General features: G+C 35.1%; 1 protein-coding gene and 1 pseudogene across 1 annotated transcript; one reads left to right on the top strand and one right to left on the bottom strand.

Annotated features, from left to right (window-relative positions):
• The first annotated feature begins 1 nt into the window (after window position 1).
• USP14 (ubiquitin specific peptidase 14) lies at window positions 2–27,906 on the top strand. The gene is made up of 16 exons (XM_032467212.1): window positions 2–235; window positions 4,012–4,157; window positions 6,361–6,393; window positions 13,088–13,192; window positions 13,948–14,051; window positions 19,090–19,148; window positions 19,899–20,029; window positions 20,796–20,876; window positions 21,262–21,347; window positions 22,021–22,135; window positions 23,820–23,885; window positions 24,038–24,130; window positions 25,066–25,194; window positions 25,806–25,866; window positions 26,229–26,336; window positions 26,980–27,906. The coding sequence occupies exons 1-16, from the start codon at window positions 220–222 to the stop codon at window positions 27,129–27,131; spliced, it is 1,485 nt and encodes a 494-aa protein (XP_032323103.1). The 5' UTR covers window positions 2–219; the 3' UTR covers window positions 27,132–27,906.
• On the bottom strand, window positions 14,688–15,638 carry LOC102508992 (annotated as a pseudogene).
• Window positions 27,907–27,994: the final 88 nt, after the last annotated feature.

Below are 27,994 nucleotides of genomic sequence, written 5' to 3'. Positions count from 1 at the left end.
CTCGCCTCCCCGCAGTCGCCTCCTCGGCTCCGCAGGGGGGCTGCGTGTTGCTGCGTCATCGCCAGTGGCCCGTTTGAATGAGGCTCTCGTCGCACCGTGTCTGCCGCCGCCGTCGCCGCGCCTCCTCCTCGGCCGCCGCCACAGCTTCGCGTCCCTTTCCCTTCGCCGCCCTTGCCAGGCCCAGCCTTCCTGCGCCGCCGCTTCCCCACGCGCCACGCCATGCCGCTCTACTCCGGTGAGCTCGCTCCCCGCCTCGCGCCCCGCAGTCCCGCCGCGTGCTAGGCCGCTGGGTAGGCCTGGCCTGCAGGGCGGCTGCCCGGCCGAGCACGGGGCGGGGGAGGGGACGGGGAGTATGGGCGGGGGGTGCCGCGGCGTGGAGGTGACCCTGGCCCCTTTCTCTCTCCCGGCGAGTTCCGAGCCCTGCAGTGCGAAGGAGCCGTGTCCCTGCTGGGCCGCGGGGTGGATGGGGCGGGGGCGGGAGGGGAGGTGGGGAAGCCGCGAGCCTCGGCCTCCAGAGTGGTGACTCTGCAGAATAGTTTCTGTCGCTGTCCTCGCGTGTGAGGGAAGGTAGAGGGTGTGTCGCGGGGTACCGGGGACCAGGCTAGAGGTGCAGCGGCATTTCCTGGGCTCTTCAGTGGTAGCCCTGGAAGGGAGCGGCAAGGAGGGGAAGTCTGAGGTAAGGGAGTGATGGAAGGTCTCGGGATGTGAGGTTAGCCTTCCTCCATCCTGGGGTTTCTGTCGGTAGCCTCCCTTCACTTACCCCTTGCTGCCTTGAGCTCTTCCGCCCCTTTAGTACCAATTTGAGTTTTATCCCGAGGCAGATTGAAAACATCGTTTTGGTTCATTTTCGTCAAACCTTGTTTCGGGCTTTTATGCCCGAAGCACAGTGTTAATTTTGAGAGGTGAAACAGTACAAATACCCGCGGGCGTCATTTCGTTTTGAATGACATCTGACAGGGTTTTTCTGCATGATGGCAGTTCAGGGTGCTGGCCAGGGATCACAATTTACTTAGTAAATGGACCTTGCTGTTTCCTAGTCTAATTCAAAATGGCACCTAAAATGTATGTGGTGGCTCCTGTTGGCTATGGATGTGTGATTCATTGGCCATCGCTGACACTGTCATCGCTCCTGTATTGAAGATTTCCATATTTTCAAAGAATTATATCAAACAGAAGAATAATGTGAGGTGGATTCTTGACGTTCTAGAATCTTGAATATAATAATGATCGCTCAATCTCTCTCTAAAGCCACAATTAACAGTAGAATGATACTTGAAATATTCTATTTATGCAACGTAGAATTGAAGGGGCATTAATCAAGTAATTCTGGTAAATGTCAACAATGTATGCTGATACTTAAACACATAGGTAGACTCACACAATAAAACCAATCCCTGTCTTTGTTCCCCCTCAGAAAATACCTGTACTCACCAAACTTTATATTTTAAAAACTGAGTTCCATATTAAATATTTAATCAGATCTTTTCCTCATTTCCAAAATGAGAGAATTGAAGTAGATTTCTAAGATATCTTCCTTTGACATCTCCATATTGAGAACCTGTATTTCCATGTTCTGCAAAAAGCCCTATTCAAAACGAGAACATTTTAAGTACTGTTTCATAAGTTTTAGTAGAAAATTAAATGCCCAGATTCTTACATGGTTAAGTGCCGTAAAAATTAACAAACACTCTTGTGTCTGATACAGAGCTAATGTTTTTATACATGTTGCTTTGCTTTAATTTTCAACATAATCCTGTGGTACAGTATAATTCTCCTTTATGGGTAAGCATAAAGTTTAACTTGTCCATGGTGACACAGTTAAATAAATTTCAGACAGATCCTCTATTATTTCTAATACTGTTTTGATTTAGTCCTTATGTTTTGTTTGTACTATTGTGATGTTTCCAGTTTATCTCAATGATTATAATTGTTCCCCCTTCAAAGCTGTATTTTCCCTGCTGCTGCCAGAGTGGTATAATGTTCAAACCAGACCAAAGTGGCCTTTATGAAAACCTTTCAGGGGTTGCACATTTTGTACAACATAAAACATGTATGTTTTAATATGACTTATGTTAACCTTTCTTGACTTGATCCTTGGATAGTTTCTGATTTTTCAGGTGCTTCCCCTTTACTCTGGGAAATACTTATATGTCAGAATGCACCATGCTGCTTTATGATTTTGAGTGTCTTTTCCAGGAATGCTTTTATTCTTATTCTCTGGCATTCACCTACTTTTTCCTTTGAGAGTCAATTCAAAGTTGATAGTGATAACTCACAGTTATCACTTCTTCCAGGGAATCCTTCCTCACTTGTAAAGCATTCCACTGTGCTCTAGCATTTATAATATTTATACTGTATTGTTAATTATTTTATCCTTTTTCTCCTCTCTCCTTTATTAAACTCAAAGTTCATAGAGAGTCTCCCCCTGCTTATTACTGGGCTTATCATTGAATGAATGCTAAGTATTAATTGAACTAGTGAAAGAATTGGGATTTGGAGTTAGGGTCACTTTTATGTTCTGATTTTAGTAGTTAGAGAAATCAGACAACTCTTAGTTGGGGGATTCTCATTTTGAGTAGGTATAAAGTTTTCAATGGAAACAAGCTATGTATATTATATCCTTGAGTTTATTTGTACATGTTTCAAAGGGTAGCTATTTTATGAGGCTGATTGACTTTTTTTTATTGTGGTAAAACATACATAACATAAAATGTAGTTTTAACCATTTTTAAGCCTATAGTTTTGGCATTGAGTACATTCACGTTTCTATGCAACCATCGTCGTCATCCACCTCCAGAACTTTTCCACCTTCCTAAACTGAAACTATCCCCATTAAACAGTAACTCCACATATCCTGGTCCTCCCAGCATCCTGACAGCCACCGTTCTATTTTCTGTCTCTGAATTTGATTACTACTAGATATCTCACGTAAGTAGAATCATACAATATTTGTCCTTTTGTATCTAGAGTCTTTCACTTAGCATAATGTCTCCAAGGGTCATCCATGTGGGTAGCATGTGTCAGAATTGCATTACTTTTTAAGGCTGAATAATGTCCATTGTATGTAAACCACATTTTGTTCATCTGTACATCTGTTGATGGACACTTGGGTTGCTTTCGTCTCTAGGCTGTTGTGAATCATGCTGCCTTGAACACAGGTATACAAGTATCAGTTTGATTTCCTGCTCGCCGTACTTTTGGGTATATACCTAGAAATAGAATTGCTGGATCATATAGTAATTCTATACTTAATATTTGGAGGAACTGCTATACCTTTTTTTCACAATGGCGGCATCATTTTATATTCCTATCAGCAATGCACAGAGGCTCCAGTTTCTCTACATCCTTGCCAACAGTTGTTGTTTTGGGTTTTTTGTTGTTGTTTTTATAGTAGCCATCTGAATAACTGAAGTAAGATTACTTTTTTTTTTAATGATTTAGTTATATCTTAAGATTCTTCTAAAATATTTGATCACCTCTTGTTCAGGAAGCAGACCTTCCCATGCTCCCACACCTTCATATAATCCAGAATTTGTACTCCTTAACCTGTTCTAAATATGCTTTATTTTTCTATTTTTTTTCTTCTCTCAAAATATCATTCTAGCCTTTTTTCCCCCTTTCTATTTCGACAGTATGTAAAATTCCACTGATTTTAATGATTATTTAAATAAATATATTTTGAAGTCTGTGAACCTTATTCTGGGAAATGTTGCCGAGATTATTAGAGTAGGATTCAGAAGACTTGAATATTCACTAACTAGTTTTGTGACATTAATAGCGTCTCTTAAGTCTCAGTTTCCTTATTTATCAAATGAGAAGTTGGATTAGATCCAGGTAAATTTTCTGCAAGATCTACTGCATTCACTTCACTCCTGATTAGGTAGGCATTATGAGTGTTAAAAAGATTAATGATGTAGTTTGGCTTTCAAGCTGGGTTGATTGTTCCCCTAAGGATCTAAATCTTCAGTCTTACTATTTTGTAAATGAAAAAAATAATTTGTTTGTTTGCAGTTACTGTGAAATGGGGAAAAGAGAAATTTGAAGGTGTAGAATTGAATACTGATGAACCTCCCATGGTGTTCAAAGCTCAGCTTTTTGCATTGACTGGAGTCCAGCCGGCCAGACAGAAAGTTATGGTGAAAGGAGGAACATTGAAGGTAAAATTGAGTCCAAATGTTCATTATGTACTATGATATAACTCATGAAAATAATTAGCACCAGGAAGTGTAGCATTTGAGATGTATTTTTTGGTGAGAGTATATAGTCTATGGGATTAAAATTTTTATTTATGTTAGTGTAAGGAAGGAACATTGTAGTCATTTCAAGACACTGTATTATGAAGTGTCATTAAAATATAGATTTTTAAAATACATTGTATCATTGAATATCTCTGGGGGTTGGGGAGTGGGGCACTTTGCATTTTTCTGTATTTGAAATTTTTTCTTATGTGGGTATGTTAGAAGTATTTTATTTTATTTGGACTAAATATGTTTTTAGTAATTAGTTATAGGGGTAGAGATTTTATCTGTTAAAAATATGGAACAATGTGATAGTTTTTTTTAAAGGCTACTACAGAATGCGTTATAAATGTACTGAATTTACCAAGGCCTTAGTTCTGGAAAACTTAATTTTTCCTTTGGCTTTTCTTACCATTAAAAAAGAGCCCCTTTCTCTTAAAAGTAATGGCTGTCTAACACCTATCTGGAGATGAGAAGGAAAAAATTTTTGTTTAAAAAGAGAGGGAACTTTAATTTTTCATTTAGTTCCCTTGGAATGATCACGTTGACTACAGGTAAGAGTCTGAGCTTACCAGCATCATTGACGAAGGGCCACAAAAAGATGTGAAGGTATTTTCTTATTGTTTTTAATGCTATATAAGTATGGTTTTTAAAATATTCTTTCTTCAAGAGTTAGATATGAAATGCTAAAGAGCTCTAGTTAACTTTAGAGATGAGGACTGACTACCCCTGTCAGCTAAGCAGTAAAACAGATGTTGGTGAAGAAACATTGTTTCCCCTCCAAGTTGCAGTATGAGCTTTTGGTCATTAGTGAACTTGATAACCTGATTTGTGCTGAGCTATGTGCTGGTAGTGCACTGTGGAGAATTCTAGAGAAATGCTAATTAAATGAAACACTTTCTACTAATAGCTACCACTTAATGAATACTTACTCTGTCAGGCTTTTATCTTTAATTTTCAACCGTATGTATCTTAAAAATGAGGAAAGTAATTGTATTTTCTATATTTCATAAACAAGGAAACTGAGCATCAGAAAGGTTTAAGTAACATACACCAAGAGAACATATGATTTATAAGTCAATCAGATCTGGGTTCATTTCCCAGCTTTGTGTAACCCTGGATAAGTACGGAACATGAGGAAACACATATAGTTGTCATTTCTTATGATGAGCAGTAAGAGGCCTTAAACGGCGAAGGGCATATAGGAAGTTATGCTGCATTTCGAAGGATGGGGTCCAAAGAGAGAGTGGCTCTACTAGAGGGAAGGGTATTGAATGCCTGGTACCTTCTCTAAAAAGGAAGGAGTAACCTGGAACTGACTTTATCCTGTGAATGGAAGGGCTTAGCTACAGTAGGCCAGAATATCTTCGGACCAATCATAGCATTTCAAAAAAATCTTGATTCAGTTGAACATACTGAAATGAAAGTATTTGTTGATTGCTTCATAGATGTGAAATTTAGGACGTGAGAAATATTTGTGGACATGACAAATAACTATTAGGGGTTAGTTTGCCTTGGGTAGTCTTGTTTACTCTCCTGGTATAATTTTTAATAGCACTTTTATTTTCAAGAGTCTCTTGATTTGGATGATAAATTATATAATCACCCTAATTTTGTAGACCTCACTTTGTAAGTTACTCTTTATTCTTGTCACATAAGCTAGTTATTAGCTCTGCTGATTCCAAACATGCGAAAAATTAGCATCTGTCACTTGTCATCGGTCAAGTGTTTTTTAGTACTTTTGGTGCTACCAGGTTTACTGTCTTTTAGATTGTCTTACGTAGTTTAAACAGTTGTTAGACTTAACTAGTTTTAGTACTAGATTTGTTTTTTTTTAATACTTGTGATTACAGTGTTTTTTTAAAAATATTTATTTTGGGAGGAGGTAGCTAGGTTTTTATTTATTTTTAATAGAGGTACTGGGGATTGAACCTAGGACCTTGTACATGCTAGGCACACACTCTACCAGTGAGCTGTATCCTTCCCCCCAGTTACAGTAATTTTAATTAAAATCTGCATACAGGAAAATTCTGTTCTGAAGTATCTTAAAATTCATTGATTTTTAGACTATGTTTGGATTATGCAAGTGTGGTTAAATGTATTTTATTTATCTTTAAAACAGGATGATGATTGGGGAAACATCAAAATAAAAAATGTAAGTACTACCGTAAGAACACTTACTATAATACAGTTCCCTAATTATTACACTGAAGTATATTCCTAATGCCTTTTTTTTCCATTTGTGTATCCAGTTGTTCCAGTGTCATCTTTAGAAAATATTTTCCTTTTCTTATTGGCTTGTGTCAGTCTTTCTTAAAAATCAGTTGTTGGTCTATTTTTGGACTCGTTTCATTGAGATATTAGATTAAACTTATACTAGTGCCAGATGGTCTTGATTACTAAAGTTTTGTAAGTCTTGAAATAAGACAGTGTAAATTCTCCAACTTTTTCTGCTTCTTCAAGAATATTTTAGCTCCTTTCATTTCCTTGTAATTTTACAAAAAAATCTTGTCAGCTCCTGCAAATGGACTCCTGGAATTTTGTTTAGATTGCATTGAATGTGTAGTTCATTTTGGGGAGAATGAACATCATAAAAGTATTGAGGATTAAAATTCTTAAAATATGGGGTACTTCTCCATTTATTTATGTCTTTATATTCTCTTAGCACAATTTTGTAATTCCTTTCAATACAGAGATCTTTGCACGGTACTTGGATTCTTAGAACTTAATGTTTCTTGGCTGTTGAACAATACTTTTAAAAAATTGTTTTTTATTGTTCTTGGCTAGACTATAAAAATACCAGTTTATTTTTATCCTGTGACCTTGCCAAATTTACTTACTAGTTCCAGTAGTTTTTTTTTTTTTCTTTTTGTAGATTCCATTGGTTTTTCAATGTACATAAGCATGCTATCTACAAATAGTCAGTTTTACTTCTCCCTTTCCAGTCTTTATGATTTCATTTTCTTTATTTTTCCTTGCTTCACTGGCTAGGTATTCTAATACAGGGTTGAATAGAAAGAAGTGGGAGTGGATATCTTTGTCGTTTCCTAGTTCAGTAAAACCTTTTAAATTATGAATGGCTGTTGAATTTTGTTAAGTGATTTTTCTGCTTCTTATTAAAATGATCATAATGATTTTTCTCTTTTATTCTAGTAATCTGGTTAGTCTCATTGATTTTGAACTGTTAAACCTTGCATTTGTGGCATGTGCAGTTCTGATTTCTTGGCCTTTGTGACTTCTTTACACTCTCAAATTATTTTTAAACCCCAAAGAGTTTCATATATATGAATTATATCTGTTGATATTTATCAATAGAAATTAAGGCTGAGAAATTAAAAATATTATTCACTTAAGAATAACAGTAACAGACCCATTACCTGTTAATTTTAAAGCGAAAGGACTGGCCTTGTCCTGTATTTTTCATATTTATTGACAATCTAACTTAATAGAAGATAACTGAATTCTCTAGTGACAGATAGAAAATTCTTTTCACTTGAGAGCTCTGATTTTGTCATTGGCAGCTATAAATGTTGTCAGTTTTCTTGACTCAATAAGCTTACTTCCTTCATTTTTAAAAAATGTTGCCTAAATACCCAAATCTAAAAACTCACAGTTGTTTTAAGTAAAAATGGTATTCCATTTAAAAAGAAGGGCCATTAGCCTAGTTTTTAACACAAATATTTGTACAAGCTTATCCTGAATACAGCTGTCATACTTTGGTATGCAGAAGTGGGTTTCTTTAATTGATTGGCACTCTTAACTTTTTTTTATACCATCCTCTCACACACATGCGTAGCCTCTTCTGTTGATCAACATCCCCCACCAGATTTGTTAAAATTGATGCTCTATAGTGGCACTTCATAATTATTTAAAGTCCATAGTTTATATTAGGGTTCACTCTTAGTGTTGTACATTTTATGTGTTTGGACAAATGTATAATGACATGTATCCGTCATTACAGTGTAATATGAAGTAGTTTCACCACCCTAAAAATTTTCTATGCTCTGTCTGTATGTCTCTCCCGACCCTTGATAACTGATATTTTTACTGTCTCTGTAGTTTTGCCTTTTCCAGAAGGTCATATGGTTGGAATCATACAGTCTGTAGCCTTTTCAGATTGGCTTCTTTACATAGTAATACGCGTTTTAGTTTCTAAGTCTTTTCATGGCTTGATAACTCAGTTTGTAGTGCTGAGTAGTATTCCATTGTCGGGATGCACCACAGTTTGTTTATTTGTCCATCTGCTGAGGAACATGTTGGTTGCCAGGAGAATTAAGTTTTTTATCTGTACTTCCTGTTCCATAATATGAAATGTATTCAAAAAGAAATTATTCAGAGGTTGAGATTTAATAAAGTGAATCATTTTTACCAGTTCATTTTGATGTCACTGTTAAAAGTTTTAGCTGCTATTGATTTACCCCCATCAGGGCAGATGTCAACACAGTAAAAAAGAGAAATAACATCTTGGTATTATTATGAAAATAGTTTTGACCTTGCTGCTTTGTGAAACAATCTCAGAGACCCATAGATGTTCACAGACAATGCTTTGAGAACTACATCCTGGGACAAATCCATTAAATCATGATGTATTTATCTCTTTTATTTATTTCTGGACTTAATTTTCTCGTATTTTGAAGGATATTTTCATATGTGTTGATGAGGGATATTAACATTTTTATTTTGGATCATCTTTCATTTTGTCATCACAGTTATGGTGGACTCATTATGAGAGTTAGGGAAGTATTCCTTTATCTTTTCTGAATTGAGTTTATGTAAGATTGGTGTTATTTCTGTAAATGTTTGAAATAATTTACTAGAAAATTTTATTTGGGCCTGGGTTTTCTTTGGGAATTTGATTGATACTCAGCTTCTCTAATTTAGAGCTGTTTAAGTTTTTCTGTTTTTTGTTGTTGTTGTTGGCAAATTTTCTCTTTTGAAGGATTTGCTTCTTTTAAATATGTTGAATTTATTGGCATAAAATTATTCATTAAATCCAAAATAATCATTAGTTATCTTTTTATATCTGTTATCATTATTTACTAACATTCCTTCTTTCATTCCTGATATTAGTAAAATATGTTTATGTGTATGTATATATAAATATTGTTTTGGTCAGTGTCACTAAGGATTCATCAATAAATCTATTCAGGTTTTGACTTTGCTAATATATATTATCTATTTTGTATTTTGTTGATACCTACTCTAAAATGTTTTTTATATTTTCTGTTTAAATTGCTTAGCTTTCTTGCTTTTTAAAGTGTCTTCTTAGGTCATTGATTTTCTTACACCTTTTTTCCTTATGCAGAGATTTAAAATTATTAATTTCTCTTTAAGTACTTGTAGCTTTATCCACAAGTTTTGATTTTGATATACTGTGTTTCTTTATGCAGTTAAAATGCTTTCTAGTTTACCTTGTGATTTCTTTTTTGACCCATGAATTGTTTAGAACTATATTTCATTTCTAGTTATGTGGGGCTTTTTCTAATATGTTTGTGTTATGTCTTTCTAATTTGATTCTGCTGTGGTCACCTAACATACTCAGTATTATTTCAGTTCTCTGAAATTTATTGATACTTGTTTTATGGTCTATTCATTTGGCGAATGTTTTCTTGAAAAAAAAAATACATATTCTGCTGCTGTTGGGTAGAATGTTGTTGGGTAGAATGTTCTATAAATGCCAGTTAGGTTAAGTTGGTTTATGACGTTCATGTTCTTTCTATTCTGTTGTTTTGTTTACTTCTTTTATCAAGTATGTCGTAATCTCCAACTCTTGTCGTGGATTTGATTTTATCTTGTTGTGGATTTGATTTTATCTTGTTGTGGATTTGATTTTACCGGTTTTGCTTCATGTATATTGATTAGATGCATGCACATATAGGATTGTTACATCTTGATGAATTGACCTTTTATCACAGTGAATAATTTCTCTTTGTCCCTGGTATTATTCTTTGCTCTGTGGTTTACTTTGATTCTGATAAAGCTACTCCATATTTTTTTAAATTATTGTATGTATTTTCTCATCCTTTTACTCTTAATCCATTTGTCTTTATATTTAAAATGGATTTTTTAAAGATAGCATGTACAGTCTTGCTTTTTTTTTTAATTTTAACGGAGATACTGGGGATTGAACCTGGGACTTCACGCATGCTAAGCACATGCTCTACCACTGAACTATAACCTCCCCTCCCGGTGTTGCTTTTGAATCCAGTCTTAAAATCTGTCTTTAATTGGAACCCTTAGACCACTTATGTTCAATGTAATCCATATATTTGGGTTTAATTTACTGTCTTTCTGTTTGCTTTCTGTCTCATTTGTTCGGTTTTTTCCCCTGCTTTTTCGATTATTTTCAATTTTGTGTTTATTTCTACCTGTACTGTATTCCTTTGTTATTTATGCTGATTTCTCTAGGGTAGCAGTTCAACGAGTATATCCCAAGAACCCCAGGTAGTACCCAAGATTCTTTCAAGGAGTCCCTGAGATCAGAACTATTTTCATATTGATATTAAGGTTTTATTTGCCTTTTCTATTGTTTGTTTATGAATGTACAGTAGAGTTTTTTAGAGGCTATGGGACATGTGATATTGCAGCAGATTGAATGCAGAAACAAATGTTTTCTCTTAAGCCAGATGTTAGAGATTTGAAAAAATGTAAAACAGTCTCATTCTTCACTAATTTTGTTGTGGGAATATAATTATCTTTTATAAAAAATGCTCATTATCTTAACAGTAAATGAATTACAAACTGAAATTTAAATGTAAATAAAATGAAACACATAATTACAAAATATTTAACTGAAGTTTTTAAAAAACGTTGCCATTTTGGAAGATTCTCTAAAATTGACATAAAAGATGAAGGGACTGATAATGTCACTAACTATATAGATCTTAAAAATTTCCCCACTACCACAATCAAAATTTAAAAGGACAAACAAAAAAATAAAAAATTAATTTATTAATTTTACCCTTTTTTTGTTTTCTTTTTTCTTTTGCCTGTTTTTCTATTGTGCCTACAGTGATTTATTTATTTTTTTGTTTGTCCTTTTAAATTTTGATTGTGGTAGTGGTGAAAATTTTAAGATCTATATAGTTAGTGACATCATCAGTCCCTTCATCTTTTATGTCAATTTTAGAGACTCTTCCAAAATGGCAACATAAAAAAAAAATTCAGGTAAATATTTCGTAGTTGTTTCATTTCGTTTACATGTAAAGTTTCAGTTTGTAATTCATTTTGGGTATGGCCATGCTGTGTGGTGGAGAACTCAGTAATTTTTTTCTAAATTATTATCCTCAACATTCTTTATTGTATTATCTATTTTCTTAATTTTAAATGACATTTTTAGTCTTCTTTCTTTATTCTTTTTAAGAAATTTCTTAGCTATTGTCATGGGTATGAATTAGCTACAGGAATGAGTCATACTGTACAGTTTCAAAATTTTTTAATTAAATTTACATGATAATTTGGAATCATACCTTTACAGTAGTTTTTCCAGTCCAGAAATCTATCATAACCTTCAGTTTATTTAGGTGTTTTTTAAATATCCCCAAGTAAAGCTTTATAGTTTTCTTACTAAAGTATTACATATTCCTTGTTACATTACTCTAAGATATTTGCTGGTATTCTTTATTTTTTATTGTATTTTCTAATTGGTTATTGCTAGTATATTCTTCAAATATTTGTTTTTCCTGAGACAGTTGTCTTTGGAAAAAAATTCTTTAGTGATAGCTTAGTACTGCTTTGCTGTTATCTTACAGAAAGTTTAAGTGATAGTGGCAGGTGACAGAATGAAGATTGTTGGACTTCAGCGTAGGTACTCTTAAGACTATGAGTTTGTTGACCTTAGTAATTTCCTAATTTAATCTTTAGTTACTTTTTTACTTTTTTAAAAAAAAATTTTCTACTTCTGACTTTTTTTTTTCCCTTTTAAGCCTCTCTACCCTTTGTCTTTGTCTTAGATGTTCATGTCTTCCAATATTGAGGAAGGTGTTGTTCACATCAGGATTATGAGATTTGGGGTGACAATGTCTTCATTGTTCTGTTGTATGGAATGTTATACATGTAGTGAATATAAGTGTTCCCTTAGGTTAATAATGTGTAGAATTATAAAATTGGCTATTTTGAACTATTTTATGTATTTGGTTTGTTTTCCAATAATGGAGGTTTCAGTGCTTTCAAAATATTTCTATTCAAATGCAAATAATGGTTACAGTTAACAGTAGACATTCATTGAATCTTCTCAGTACTTACTTTGTTGTGGGTAGAAGTGATGCCACTATATACTAATGATCATGTGAAGAAGTCCCTCTTTTCTGTTATTGAAAACATTCTCAGCTTTGTGACAAGATTTTTTTTCCCCTTAGCTTTATTGAGGTGATATATAGAGAATAAAATTCACATACTTAAAGGTACAGTTTGGTGGATTTGGTTAATTTTATACAGTCATGTTACCACCACCACAGTCGAGGTAGAAGTTCCACCTCTCTAAAAAGTTTCTATGTGCCCCTTTATAGATAAGCAGGTGACCTCTGGCTGGAACCAGCCACCCCAGTAATTTTTTTTTTAACAGTTCAATGACTTTTACTATTTACAGAGTTGTGTAGCCTTTACCACAACCTAATTTTGGAGTATTTTTATCATTACCCAGAAAGAAATGCATTCCTGTTTAAAGATACTCCCTTTTCCCACCTTTAGCTTTTGCCATCACTGATCTATTTTGTGTCTCTCAAGATTTACCTTTTCTGGCAAATAGAAGCATGATGCACTATGTGCTTTTCTGTGGCTGGCTTCTTTCATTGGACATAAATATGATCAACTTTTGAGTATTTTCATGAAATTAATTTTTTTTAAAACAGGGAATGACTCTACTAATGATGGGGTCAGCAGATGCTCTTCCTGAGGAACCCTCGGCTAAAACTGTCTTCGTAGAAGACATGACAGAAGAACAGTTAGCATCTGCCGTAAGACATACCACATTTTATATATTTGATCACTGCTTTTCAGAAGTACAGTTACTGAGATGCCTTTCAGAAAGTAGCATTTACATGTTTTGAAGATTTAATCAATAGCAAGATATATGTTATTAACAGTAAGTAAAAGTTTTATTTTTGAAATTGGCTCAAGGAGTCCTAATTGGATTATTATAAAGTCAATTAATATCTAATAAATATGTGTCTGGCAAATAGTTACCACTATTTAACTGTTTACTATTATTTTATGGGAAAACAGCCTCAAAGAGGTTGGTTTAAATGCTAGGATATTTAAATTCTTAAAACCTTCTATTTTGAAAATACATACAGTTTATCCTTAATTTAAATGTGTTGATTTAGAAACTGGCCAATGCATAGTTGTCAAAAGTTTTATATTTATATATATATAAATTTTTTACTATCCAGTATCTGTATAGTACCATTCTTTTTTTTTTTTTATTTGAGGTGTTTCTATATATATGTTGCTACCCTCTGCCTGCAAAGGATGCAGGACTGATAAAATTGTTTTCTTATTATTTTCAAGAAGAGAATTAAAACACAGAATAATGGTCAACATAATGTCAGTAAAATTTTTTGAGGGGGAAATAAAACATGTTTCTTTAGTGTGAAGGTGTACTATAAATTGGTATGGGTTGGTAACTTGTACTTGCTTCAGAGTGTTTACTTTAGGTATTTATATATGCTCTGTGAACTTATAAAAATGATTTAATTCTTTTCCTCATCAGATGGAATTACCATGTGGATTGACAAACCTTGGTAACACTTGTTACATGAATGCTACAGTTCAGTGTATTCGTTCTGTGCCTGAACTCAAAGATGCCCTTAAAAGGTAAGACAGAAGAAAAATTGTTTTAAGTCTTCTTTGGGTAAGGGAGGTTCTCATTTGGATGAGTAATGTTGTTTTGTGTTAATAAGTAATGCATATTTATATATATATAAATCTGCTAAAATATATATATATATATATTTTAGCAGATTTATTGGGGCATAATTCATTTATTGTACTGTTCACTCTTTAAAAAAAGTTTTCAATTAGATGGTCTGTATTATAGTCACAAGTTTGTACAACTGTCACCACAAACTAATTTTGGAATAGTCCTCCCCCACCCATCCGCAAAGAAACATCATCCTCATTAGCAATCACTCCTTATGCCCTTCCTTCCAGCTCTAGGCAACCATTAGTCTACTTTCTGTCTTGCATATTTGCCTATTCTGAACATTTCATGTAAATGGAATCATACAGTATGTGGTATTGTGACTGGCTTTTTACTTAGCATAATGCTTTCTAGGTTCATCCATGTTGTAGCATGTGTCAATATTTCACTCCTTTTTATGGCTGAGTAATATTCCATTGTATAGATATGATATGTTTTGTTTACCCATTCATCAGTTGGTGGACATTTGGACTGTTTGCACATTTTAGCTATTATAAATAATATTGCTGTGAACATTCAAGCACAAGTTTTTGTGCAGATGAGTTGTTTTCATTTCTCTTGGTTATGAGTGGACTGCTCGGTCATGTGGTAACTCATGTCATGTTAAACAATATTTTGAGGAACCACCAAAATGTTTTCCAAAGTGACTGCACCATTTTACATCCTCACCGGTAATGCAAGAGAGTTCCCAAATTGTTCATCTCTGTGCCAGTCTTGTTACTGCATGTCTTTTTTTTCCATTTCAAATAATACTCAGGTTTCCTTAAATTTTTAGGAATATCATAAAATGTTTAGCTTTCTTCTGCTTCAAGGTTTATGTTGCTCCCAAATATCGCATGTAACTGAAATTTCAAATCTGCTAACACCTACTGAAGTGATTCCACTCTGGATTCTAAGTTATCAGTTTCTTGCAGATTTTTCTTTGCTGCTTCTAACATTTCTTGTTTTTCTTCTTGAGAATGGCTATTGAAAACACCACCAATCTGATAAGCTATCGTTAAGCAGTCATAATCTGCACATGTTGTCCTCACAGGCACATGTTCTAAATTTTGGAGCTGTTTGGTTTTTTATTTCTATTTCTTCCTTCAGCTCTGTGATTCCACTTGTATTCTGTGTGAATTTATCTTTGGTTATCTTCAAAAGTAACATGACGTCTTTTGCAGTCATCATCTTCATGGTGGCTGCCATCTTGGGATTCTGTGTGTCTTTGATTATAGCCATCCTGAGGGTGAAATGGTATCTCGTTGTGGTTCTCATTTGTACTTACCTAGTGACTAATGGTGTTGAGCATCTTTTCCTGTGCTTATTGGCCGTTTGTATATCTTTGGAGAAATGTCTGATGAAATCCTTTGCCTATGCTTTAATTGGTTTGTCTTTTTTTTTTTTTTTTGAATAAAAGTTGATTTATTCAGAAAGCTACACACTGCACAGCCAGAGTGCAGGCTGTTTCAGATGGCAGGAGGAAGGCCACGAGGTGTAGGGGTTGGTTAGGTGCTCAGTTTAAAGTAAAAGTAGACACACACTCCATAGGCAGAAGGAAGAGTGGCTAGTTGGGACAAACTTGCCTTATTTCCAAGACCTCCTGTTTATTTTTCTTGTCTGGGATTCCATATTATAACCTGTTCCAAGGAGAGCTCTCTTCCGTGTTTTGGAGTCAAGTTTTGTACAAGCAGGGCAGATTTCATCCTGTTGATTCCATTTTCCTGAAACCAAATGAAATATTTTTTGAATTTCAAGTTTTTGCAAGAGAGTGGAAGCCTCTGTATTAACTTAATTGATAGATGATGTGGATGGGGTTGTATATCTTTGGAAAAATGACACTAACTGATAAAATATAAATGAAAGAAGAGAGACCAATTCCATGAAAGGTGTTTTGCAGCTGGAGATGCTGAAGTTCATCTTCACATACTTGGCAGGTTCTGGAAAGTGAGATATATAATGATAAAGGGCAGAAGAAAGTGCATTCCAGAGAAATAGGCTGGATTAGCTCAAGAGGCAGTGAGGGCCAAGGACTATAGTGCAGGTAAAATCTGGTTTGCTTGGTGCTGCCCAGCAGTGGAACCTCATTTTATTGTGGGAGTTCTAAATTTAGAACCTAAAGTGGAAAGTGTATATGGTAAAAGTTACCCTTGAAAATTCTGTAAGTTGCTCATGAAAGACATCATATGGCAATATTTTTATCTTATTGGAGACTGGCAAGCCAGCTCTTAATAAGTACAAAACAGTTTTCTCATTAGCAATTACTGGATTGCTATTTTACTTTAATTTTCAAATTTATAGAGGGATGATCTGTTCTTTTTTTTTTAAATATTTTTTGTTGGGGAGGAGTAATTAGGTTTATTTATTTTTAATGGAGATACTGGGGATTGAACCCAGGACCTCATGCATGCTAAGTAAGCATGCACTCTACCACTGAACTATAACCCCCTCCCTCCCCGACCTGTTCTTAACAGAACTTACCCATAAAATTGGCTGTACCCCACTTTTTTTTTTTTTTTTTTGGCATTTTAAATGTCCATTTTCTGTGTCTTTGAGAGTCAGTTTTGGTAATTTATGTTTTCCTATGAATTTAGCCTTATGCCTTTAAACTGTTTTAGCATGTGAGAGTTACTGTTTTTGGACCTGTGTTTTTTCCTCCATTTTTACTTCTTATTTGTTAATTTTTTTCCTCTTTTGATTATCTTGCCGAGGGTTTGTGTGTTTTATTTTCCACAGAATGAGCTATTAAATTTTTTCAATTGTCTGATTCATTCTACTTTTATTTGTATTATTGTCTTATTTCTGTTTTCCTTCAGTTTTTTTTTTTTTTTTCCTTAGGTTTGTTTTGTTAAGTTTTAACTTAAGTTGCATGCTTGGATCATTTATTCTTACATAGAAATGAACATACATAATTCTAGGGTTTTGTCTGTTCTCAGATGTTTTTTTAAAAAAACATTGTAAAATCTCATCTTTTCCTGTTGCCCGAAAGTTTTTTAATTATTGAATTATAATATACAGAAACATGTACAAATGACTTATCCCAGAGTGAACACATCCCTGTAATCAACATGGACCAACAGAACCTTGTTAGTACTCCGCAGGTCCTCTCACCCATCCCTTCTGATCCACTGCCCCTCCTTCTTCCCAGAGTTGTTATAGTCACATGACTTCCAACCTCATAGATTAATTTTACCTATTTTAAACACTTTATGAATGGCAATATACAGATTGTGTTCACTGGAGCCTCGCTTATTATGTTTGGTGTTTCCATGTGTGTAGTTGTAGTTTATTCTTGCTCATGCTGTAGAGTACACCACTGTGCATGTATCACCAAATAATCATGTTTCTGCTGATGAATGTTTGGGTTGATCTGATGTATGATTGATTTATTGTGACTATTTCACAGATGATAGAGAAGTCAGGACGTCCTCTTTTTGAAGGTGATAAACTAATAGGCATTAAGTTTGTTAATTACATTCAGATTTTCCGTGTCATTTAATTTTTATCGACACGACAAAAATTAGTTCTGTTGTCTGTAAAAACTTAAGTTATTTTGTCTGTTAAACATTTCAGTACTATCAGTTCCTCCTCTTTTCTAACTGGTTTTCTTTTTTTAAAGTTCACTGTGATTATTATTTGGCTTAATGGGTGGTTTTATCTTAATTAGGGATGATATGTTTTCTTAGTACAATATTGAGAGTTTTGGGGGGATGGTATTAAATTACCTATGATTTTCCTATTCTTAGTTATTTAAAAAAAGATTGTTAATTCATTAATGCAACTATTGCCGTAAATGCAGACTAGTTCCATACTCTTGCTACCCTATAACTAGAAGTAAATTCAGTACCAGTGGCAGTTACGTAGTTACATACTTCAGTAATGGTATGGGCTGCATCTGCTTTATGAGTACCTCATTGTAACTTCAGAAGTGCCCTTTAAAAGTTGTTGAACTGTCTGACAGAGAAACTGTTAGGATTTTTATTTTTTAAATAAACAATATTATGAATTATTGTATATTAAAAAATTAAAGTTTTTAGTTGCAGCAGTTTCCAAAAGATCTAAACAAATGAAAAAAAGAAACAAAACTCTTCAATTGAATATGATTTAACATAATGTTTTCTATCATCTTTCATTCACTTAAATAAGCAGTTTTTGTTTTTTTAAATTAAAATGTAACTTACATCTAGTGAAATGCAAGAAGCGTCTTAAGTGTTTGTGATCAGTTTTAACAAATGCGAATTCTCTAACTCATTTTACAATTAAATTAGTAGAACATTTTCATCATCCCAGAAAGTTTTATCATACCTTTCCCCAATTAGTCCTCATCCCCTTCCATTGCCCCACTCCCCAAGCAGTTACTGATCTTATATGACCTTTGTGGGGTCTCTCCCATCCCTCAATGTTTGATATCATCTGAATGCTGATTCTTTGTCATAAGACATTGTAGGAGTAAATACTGTGGTTTGAATATTTCCTTTGGGTGGCCAGTCCTTTGTAATGTTGTAAATTAACTGAGAGTTAAAAGCTGAAGTGAATTTAGAAATCATTTAATAGAAGAAACCCCTCTTTTTATAGTGAGAAAACTGACTTGAAATTTAAACGACTCATTTAATGTTGTATAGGAAGTTAATGCTGAATGTAGGTTTATTAATTGTGGTTTAATGTTTTTGAGCTATAAATATGTACTTTTTTATTTTACACGATTTTGAGAAAATGTTTTAATGAGTGAGACAGGGGAAAGAATGTAAAGTAGGCTTCATTCATCTAAATTCCTCTTTTTTCTTAGCACTTCTTTTTTGCCCATATAATTACTAAAGGAATAAGACCAGAAGTAAATAAAAATGGTGGGAACAGCTCAGAGAAACTTGCAGTCGAGGATGTCATAACAAGTTCTTTCCCATTTGAGTTTCAAAATGAACTGATTCCTATTTAATTCTGCCTTACTGTTCCTAGGTATGCAGGTGCCTTGAGAGCTTCAGGGGAAACAGCTTCAGCGCAGTATATCACTGCAGGTCAGGATCTTAAATACTGCTTTTCAAGGGGGAGTGCGGTATTCAGTAAATGTTGTTTTTCACTCACAGTTTATTTAGTATCTTTCTGTTTATAAAACGTGTTTTATAAAACATCACCTCATTAAACCTGGAGTGCTTATATTAAACAACTTGTAGTTGAGGATGTCATAGTAAGTTCTTTTAACTAGTTCCTTCCCATTTGAGTTTCAGAATGAATTAAGCTGTTCCCACCATCTAAAGTCAGGTTAGTTTTGGTTCTTAGCTATTTAGTAGAGTCAGTTTAAATCCTTAAACATATTTCATTTAAACATATTCCAGGTTTCACTATTCAGGAGTTCAGTACATGGGAACAAAGAATGGCTTAAAGGGAGGAGAGTTGGGGGTGGTGACCTGATGTCCTCATAGTGGTGGAACTGTAACATGCCTGTTTGATTCATCCTGAACAGAGGCTGTGTCCTCTGTGTTGACTGACTATGCCCTGCTTTGTTTGGGAAGACAGGCTGTCAAGGAGAGAGAGACATAGGGCAAGGCCCGGAAGTTGTGTATAGCTAGTGTTTGCATTACACAGTCTTCTGGTAAGTTCTTAAAGTTTTTAAAATAAATCCTTTTCTTATTAGGAATCCATCAATTGCAAAAGGAATAGATATACTTAAAAATAATAAGCAATTCTTTGTATTAATTGAGAATTTACAGTAGCATGTATTAAATATGTCACTGTTTTACTAAAGCAGTGTTTGCTTTGTTTTTAAGCCCTTAGAGATTTGTTTGATTCCATGGATAAAACTTCTTCTAGTATTCCACCTATTATTCTGCTGCAGTTTTTGCACATGGCTTTTCCACAGTTTGCAGAGAAGGGTGAACAAGGACAGTATCTTCAGCAGGTAATCAGGGCAGGGTTCTGTGGTTTTCATTTTGTAAATGTAAAACTTAGGTTTCTTCCTCTCACCATACTTCCTAGAGCATATTTGGAAATGCAGATAGCAGTCCTCTCTTGTTCACACCTCCATTATCTCTTGCCTGGAGTGGTGCAGTAGTCAGTGAACTGATCATCTGGCTCCTGCCCTCTGTGGTGTTTCTCCACACAGCCCCCAGAGTCCTCTTAAATGTAAATAAGATTACGTTGGTCCCGTGTTCAGTACCTCCTAGTGGTTTTTCCCAGTCCTAAGCGACCTGGCTCACTGATCTCATTACGGGCCACTCTTCCCCTTGCTCCATCCTCTCTATCAGAGAGGCTTTCCTTGACAGTCCTATTGAAATACCACACTTCCCTTCCCCTAATCACTTTCTGCTACCATATTGCCTTTTTTTCTTCGTAACACTCTCTTTACTTGAATTTGTGTTATATTTTGTTTATTTATGTCCCCCATTAAGACTTTCTCTATTTTTTTCACTGCTATGTGTTCCTAGTGTCTAGAATAGTGTTCAGCATAATTAGGACTCACTAAACATCTCTTGAATGAATCAGTAAACTATTCTGGAATTCTTTGTTGTTTTGAAGACCATATAATATCTAATTTGGCTTAGTATTTTTAAAGGAAAAAACTTTCTTCCCCTTCTCAAAGGAAACAGTCATTATTTTGGGATAATTTTATAGAGCGAACACTGTAACAGCCAGGATTACTTACTGTGCCATTTTTTAAATTACAGGATGCTAATGAATGTTGGATACAAATGATGAGAGTATTGCAACAGAAACTGGAAGCCATAGAGGATGATACTGTTAAAGAGGTAATTGAAACACACTTTTGATTATAGACCTTCTTTAGACTTTGATATTCCACCTCTCCCCCTCTGAAAGGCTTGAAATAAATTCATCCTAATAGACAGACATGTACCTCAATACTTTAGATGCTACATCTGTATTTGGAATTTGAAAGCTTGCATTTGACGCTTAAATTCACTCTATTATTTGCTAAACTAAATCAGTTGAGATTGTTGAGCATCTGTAGTTTTTTGCTAATATTGAACAGTTTTTTGCTAATATTTTACAGAAAGGGATTACATTTTGAAAAGCTTAAATATGTATGTACTAAACTGGATTGTGTGGGAGGAAATGTACATTCATATCTGTGTAAAGTAAAATTGAATTTTTGTTTCATCTTAATTTTTGCAGACAGATTCTTCATCTGCATCAGCAGTGACGCCTTCTAAAAAGAAAAGCTTAATTGATCAGTTCTTCGGAGTTGAGTTTGAAACTACGTATCCTTATGAGCCAAGATTCGTATAAACTATAACTGATTAGTGAATTGGTATAAACAGCATCATTGACTGGAGTGGTGGGTGGGGCATGAACAGAAATTCTTCAGGACATTTTTATGCCTAAAAAAATAACACAGTAATCAGGAATTTGGAAATATATACCACTAGAGTGATCTTGAAGTTTAGGTAAATGTACCCTTTAAGGATACTCATTATTTTTTCCTAAGAATAGCTTTAGTGGAGTACCTCATTAATTCACCTCATAGAGAATTAATTTTTAATTGTATGAAATGGAGTAAATCAGCTAAATGATATATATGAGATTGAAGCAATTAATAAAACATGAATTTAGGAGAGTACTGTTTTCTAGGACATGAGTAGCTACTTAGAATTCTGTTTCTTTGGGTTGTTAGGACCATTTTAAGACTATATAAAAATCAGCTTATATTTGTTTAGAGTGTATCCTTTTACACACACTCACTATTCCATCCTCTTGATAAGTGAATAAGTGTTTTTAAGTATGTTGAAATGAATCTCTGTTGGGAGACTGAAATGTTTTAAATACCAATGAATGATGCTATTACACTTAATAGCATTAGGATAATTTATTATATTCAAGATTATATAAGAAATTGAATGCCTGTTGGTTTATTCCTTATCTTATTTTGCAAAGCATGAAATGTACAGAATCTGAAGAAGAAGAGGTCACTAAAGGGAAGGAAAATCAGCTGCAGCTTAGCTGTTTTATCAATCAAGAAGTCAAGTATCTTTTTACAGGACTTAAATTGGTAAGGACAGTTACACTTCATCCACATTGTAGTTCTGTATTTGTAAATGGACCTACTTGCTAAAATTGATTTGTAACCCCAGCATCTGTACTCATGGTGCTTTCATGGCCATTTGTAGACGTGCTCAGAATGGCAAACATTTTGAGATCCCTGACTCACTCTGTCCCACCTGAGGTCTCAAAAGGTGGTGCTCTGCCTTCTTGTTTCAGTCCTCATATTATAAACAAGCGTCCTTTTTGCAGTAATTTTAGTGCCACATTTTTTACATGTTTGTGCTTTTTGTTGGTATCTTGCTGTTTAAAATGGCCTTCAGGCATAGTGCTGAAGGCTGTCTGGTGTTCCAGGTGCGGGAGGCTGTGATGTGTAGTAAAGAGAAAATAACGTTTGTTAGATGAGCTTCATTCAGGATGAGTTGTAGTGTACTTGGCCGTGAGTTCAGTGTTGGTCAACAGTATGTTAAGTTGTCATTAAATAGTGGAAACACATAAAACGAGGTTGTGTATTGATTGGCTGACAGCAGTGAAGGCAGCCTCTGAGGGTGTTGCAATGAGGATGTGTTAGTAACTGTGAGGTGTACACGGAGGTGGTGCTGTGCAGGTGAGGCTGTGTAGTCCCGGTGCTGGTGCACTAGTGTTGCAGCTGGTCCAGGAGTTTAAGTGACTTAATTGGGTTGGGGCAGAGCCACATCTGGAACTTGCCTCTCTCATTGTTCAGTCAGTGCTGTTTCCCCAGTGCCACACTAAAGAATCCACTGTAGTGAGTAGGTTGATAAAACAGAACCGTTTTGCTGGTCTAACATTTATTTGATACGGTTTGGGGGAGTATGTACATCTTCTGAAGGATAGGCAGTGACTTGGGGAAGGGATTATATTGATAAACAAGATGAATTTGTCATCGGGGAGCTCCCATCTACAGTTGGGGGTAAGAGTGGTTGGGGGAGGGAGGCGTTCGTAAATGTGTCTCTATGAGGCAGATAGATAAATGGTGCTGTTGTTTGCCCTGTGATACTGAGGGGAGAGTTGCGAGGCATGATGGCATTTAAGAGCCGTTCCCTTTAAAAGTATACAGATACGAGCTCACCACCAAGAGTCCTACGACAACTTATGATTCAGGTTTCAGGGCCTCAGAACGTGACGTGCAGATGTTAATTGGAGAGTGTGCGATGGAGTGTTTCCACAGGCACTCTTCAGGGTGATGTATTCTTCATGCTTTTATAAAATTCCTGGAAAACTAAATATACTTGAAACATCTAGATGATCATGGATTGGTGATGACATACAGCTTACCTAATGAGTAATATCACACCAGATATGCTTTCTTGAAAAACATGTATTCATGAGATGTTATATTTATTGTATTGGATTTTTTAGATGCTTTATCATCATTTGTTTCATTCTTGAGTAATTTGGCTCCACATTTCTTTACCTCTTTGTTGCTGAATAAACTTGGTTAAATGTTAGAAAGCTACTCCGTGGTGATTGCTTTAGTAATGTAATTAGTAATCACAAATCTGAAAGCCTTCCCACATTGTCTTCATTCAAATTATTTCTCAGGGGTATAAATCCACTGGCATACTGTACCTTGTCTACTAAGTAGAACTGATTTTTAAAAGAATTAAAGGTGTGATTCCATGTTGCAGAAAAAGATTCCTTAATGTTTGGACTTCTGTTATGTTCTTTTTTAGCGACTTCAGGAAGAAATCACCAAACAATCTCCAACGTTGCAAAGAAATGCTTTGTACATCAAATCTGTAAGTTGTGCATTCCTTTAAAAATCAAATTCCATTTAGTTGAAAGGTTTCCAGTTAATTATTATTACCCAGTCTTTGTTTTTTACCAAACCAACAGATTAAAAATTTACATGGTATTTGCATGTAATAAAATCTCCATTTTCTCTTCTCAGTCCAAGATCAGCCGGCTACCTGCTTACTTGACCATTCAGATGGTTCGGTTTTTTTATAAAGAGAAGGAATCTGTGAATGCTAAAGTTCTTAAGGTTAGTAATGAACTTCACTATAGTAAAATACTATAATTCTTTGAAGGTAATTCCTAATTTACAATAGGTTTTCTGTATTCTTTTTAGGGATAAACTCACTTCAAAATACCATAAATAGGGACTTTATTAACATTAGACAAGTGGTTCTTAACCAAGAATGTGTATTGGAATTATCTGTTGTCCTTTTTATTTTAAATTACACACGTGCCTGCCCCTGAACCTCTACCAAGCATCTGATTAGGTGGCTGAGGTCTTATATTTTTCAAAGGATTCCCAGATAATTCTGATGGATGCCCTCCATTCCCCAGAATGACTACTCCAGACCAGATCCTCAGTTCCAGAGATACTGGTCCAGTAGGTTTGGGGATGGGGGTGGGGTAAGGGGCAGTACAACACCCTCTATTCTAGGTGGTTCCTTTCTTCCAAGTGAAACGAGTGTTAAATTACTGGTGCCCAAAGAGTACTTAAATTGTAACCTCTTGATGAAGGAGCCAGCCTTATGATTTGTCTGCTTTGTTGAACTGTACCTCTGCGGTGTATCCTAGAGTCTCTGATCCTTGAGGCTGAGCTGAAGTTCATAATACATTTTCAGATATACTTAGTATTGTGTGAACAGGGTAAATGTAGTTGAAGTAGCTACTAGTCTAGTATTCCTGAAATGCTTCTTTTGTTGTATAAATTTTGGTAACTCCTCTGTGTCAGTTTCATGGGTAAAAACGTTTAATGGAAAAGTTTAAAAATTTTTTTATCTTAAGAGTTAGGACCAGATTGAAAATAAACACTGTTACTTTCAACTGCATAGATTTCCAGGTGATTTTTACAGATCTTACTTTCAACTTTATTGGAATATTAAAGCACTACTTAAAAAGTGTGATACTTTAAATACCTACCTTCGTAGGTCTGCTTATACTTTTTTCTTTTTGGTTTGTATATAGGATGTTAAATTTCCTCTTATGTTGGATGTGTACGAACTGTGTACACCGGAACTTCAAGAGAAAATGATTTCTTTTCGATCAAAATTCAAGGATCTAGAAGATAAAAAAGTAAATCAGCAACCAAAGACAGTAGGTTCTTACTGCTCGCTTTCTAACCCTAGTGTGTTCATCTTCAGTCGGTGTTGAGCATTCACTTTGTTAATCTGTTAGTAAGAGTGGATGAACCTGTATTTAGCATATGTGCAAATCCTTCATGTATTGGTGTAAGCCCTTAAAGTTTTAGGTATATGTTAGTACAATTAAAAGAACTCTACCTATGGTAAATGGGTCCTTTATGGTAGGAAAAACTTCATATTTTTTCCCCTAAAATCTGCAGTTTATATTCCTTTTATATGTATCTCATCAGAGCACTTCACATAAAATCTTGCCTTGTAAAATTCAGTGTGTTTTATTATTTTCCTTGTATGTTCTGGAGTTACCTCCATTTTTAAAATGGAATTGACAGCATAGAGCGCTGGTTCGTTTATGCCCACTTTGACAGCTAAGTGGTATCTTCTAGTAAGTGCTGCTGGTGTACTTGTAACTGCTAAAATGGTAACTTTAGCAACTTTGTATTTGATAAACTGTGTATTTTAGATTCTGGTAAGGGGCAGCTGATTTACATGTTTCATACTCACTGAGAATATAAATTTTATTTCCCATATCATGATAATTTAAAATGAGTTTTTTTTTCTCCTCAGAGTGACAAAAAGAATAGCCCCCAAAAGGAAGTTAAGTATGAACCCTTTTCTTTTGCTGATGGTAAGTGAAATCTTCATTTCAATTGAGTTACTCTGTGTAGGGTTTTTTATTTTAAAGGTAAAATTACTGTCTTGTCACATATCTGTTTTTTCAGATACTATGCTTTAAAAAAAAAAGTTGTCTTGAAGTACAATTTACCTTAATATGGCATAGTAAAAATCACTCTTTTTAGTGAATATATATTCTATGAATGATACCATGCTTCTTAAAACATCTTTCACGAAGCTTTAATTTTAATTGGACGGTAGTGTCTTACTGGATTTTAATAATGGATAAACTTGTTGTTCTTGCTTGATAACCTAGCTTGAGAGAGGACATACCTGTTTATTGTCTAATATTACTGGATTTACATCTTTCATTAGACATTGGCTCCAATAACTGTGGCTACTATGACTTACAAGCCGTGCTGACACACCAGGGAAGGTCTAGCTCTTCGGGCCATTATGTGTCTTGGGTGAAAAGGAAACAAGGTAAAGATTCTCATTACCTACTATTTCAATAGTTCGCTTAGTTTGAATTTTATAGCACATTTGTTCTCAAGTTTTTTTGGTCTCAGAACCCCTTTTACATTCTTAATTATTGAGGATCCCGAAGAGTTTTGTCTATGAGGATTCTCTCTCTTAATGTTTACTGTAATAGAAATTAAAACTGAGAAGTAAATTAATTCATTTAAAGCTGACAGTAATGAACTCATTACATATTAACATAACTAACATTTAAAGAATAAGAAGAACAGTAGTTTCCAAAGCAAAAAGAAAATAGCAAGAAATGGTACTGATTTACATTTTTCTAAGTCTGTTTTGTCCCACTTAATGGGAGACACCTGTATTGTTTCTGCGTCCTGTCTGCTGCTTTATCACGCATCGTGTAACCTGGGGAATTCCAAAGCACACCGCAGGGAAGGAGGGGGGAGAGGCAGGCAGTGCTTTAGTAGTGTTCCGAAAATAGCTGCAACCTTCATGGAACCCCTGGAAAGATCTTGAACCTGAGTAGTCTCTGGACCACACCGAGGACTGTGGTGTGACAGGTGGAATACGTGGTGCATCAGGTCACCCTGTGCCTTTTTTGAAGTGGGAAAAATCACACACGAGATTCCTTTTTCCTTTTATTTAGATGAATGGATTAAGTTTGATGACGACAAGGTCAGCATCGTGACACCAGAGGATATCTTGCGGCTTTCTGGCGGTGGAGACTGGCACATAGCGTATGTTCTCCTCTATGGGCCTCGCAGAGTTGAAATAATGGAAGAGGAAAGTGAACAGTAATCTTCATTTTAGCTATTTATGCTTAGGTGTGAAATAAATGTTATTTGTTGATCATTTCTATAACCCAGAGCTTTAGAGGAAGATATTTAGGTGGTTTTGTGTTTCCTCTCGTGGAACAAAAGAGGGCGGAAGCAGACCGCTCCGTGTATCAACCTAAAATACTACAGAAAAGAGAAAATTGCCTTTGGACTATGCTGACCTGTGTAAAGGTGACAGGAAGACATTTTTAAAAAGCTTATTTCTTGGATTAATTTTTAAATTGAGTTGAATTGCCTTTTAACTATGACCTTCTGTGATCATTTTTCTCCCTGCCTTTTTCAGCCCAAGGTTCAGCAGTCAGATGTTTGTTGCACACCTGTTCCTCTATTATGTGTTGTTCTTGCATGGTTCAAACCACCGGTGATTTAGTAGCTGCCCATCCTTTGCCTTATCTAACAAAAATCTTGCCAGGAAGGTGGAAAGGAAGTAAGTGTTGATCTCATTGTGTAACTCAGTGCTGCTGTCCCCATCCCATGGAAACATGGGTACAATCAAGTATTTGCCCAGCCTGGCTGTTGCTGGCTCCTCATGATGTTAAAATAAATTGTGATCACTAATAGTACATTCGATTATACATTTATTACTGTGTCTCTGATGTACTATGGTCTGTACGTTTAACTTTGCAATGGTTTTGTAGTAATCAACCTTAAAAAAAAAATGTCGACAAGCTCTGGTTGCTTATTTTTAGAAAATGAGGGTATTTAATAATAATAAAAAAAAAAAAAAGAGGGACTAACAGCTTTTGACCTCAAGTCTTTTGTCTATTGAATGTTGGAGCTTGGCCGAAGGTCAGATATGTTTAATACTATACAGTGTCTGCAGGT

The sequence above is a fragment of the Camelus ferus genome, chromosome 24, assembly GCF_009834535.1.
Source record: "Camelus ferus isolate YT-003-E chromosome 24, BCGSAC_Cfer_1.0, whole genome shotgun sequence".
Taxonomy (NCBI): Eukaryota; Metazoa; Chordata; class Mammalia; order Artiodactyla; family Camelidae; genus Camelus; species Camelus ferus.
Note: the sequence above shows the minus strand (reverse complement) of the source record. Positions and strands in the feature narration are given on the sequence as shown.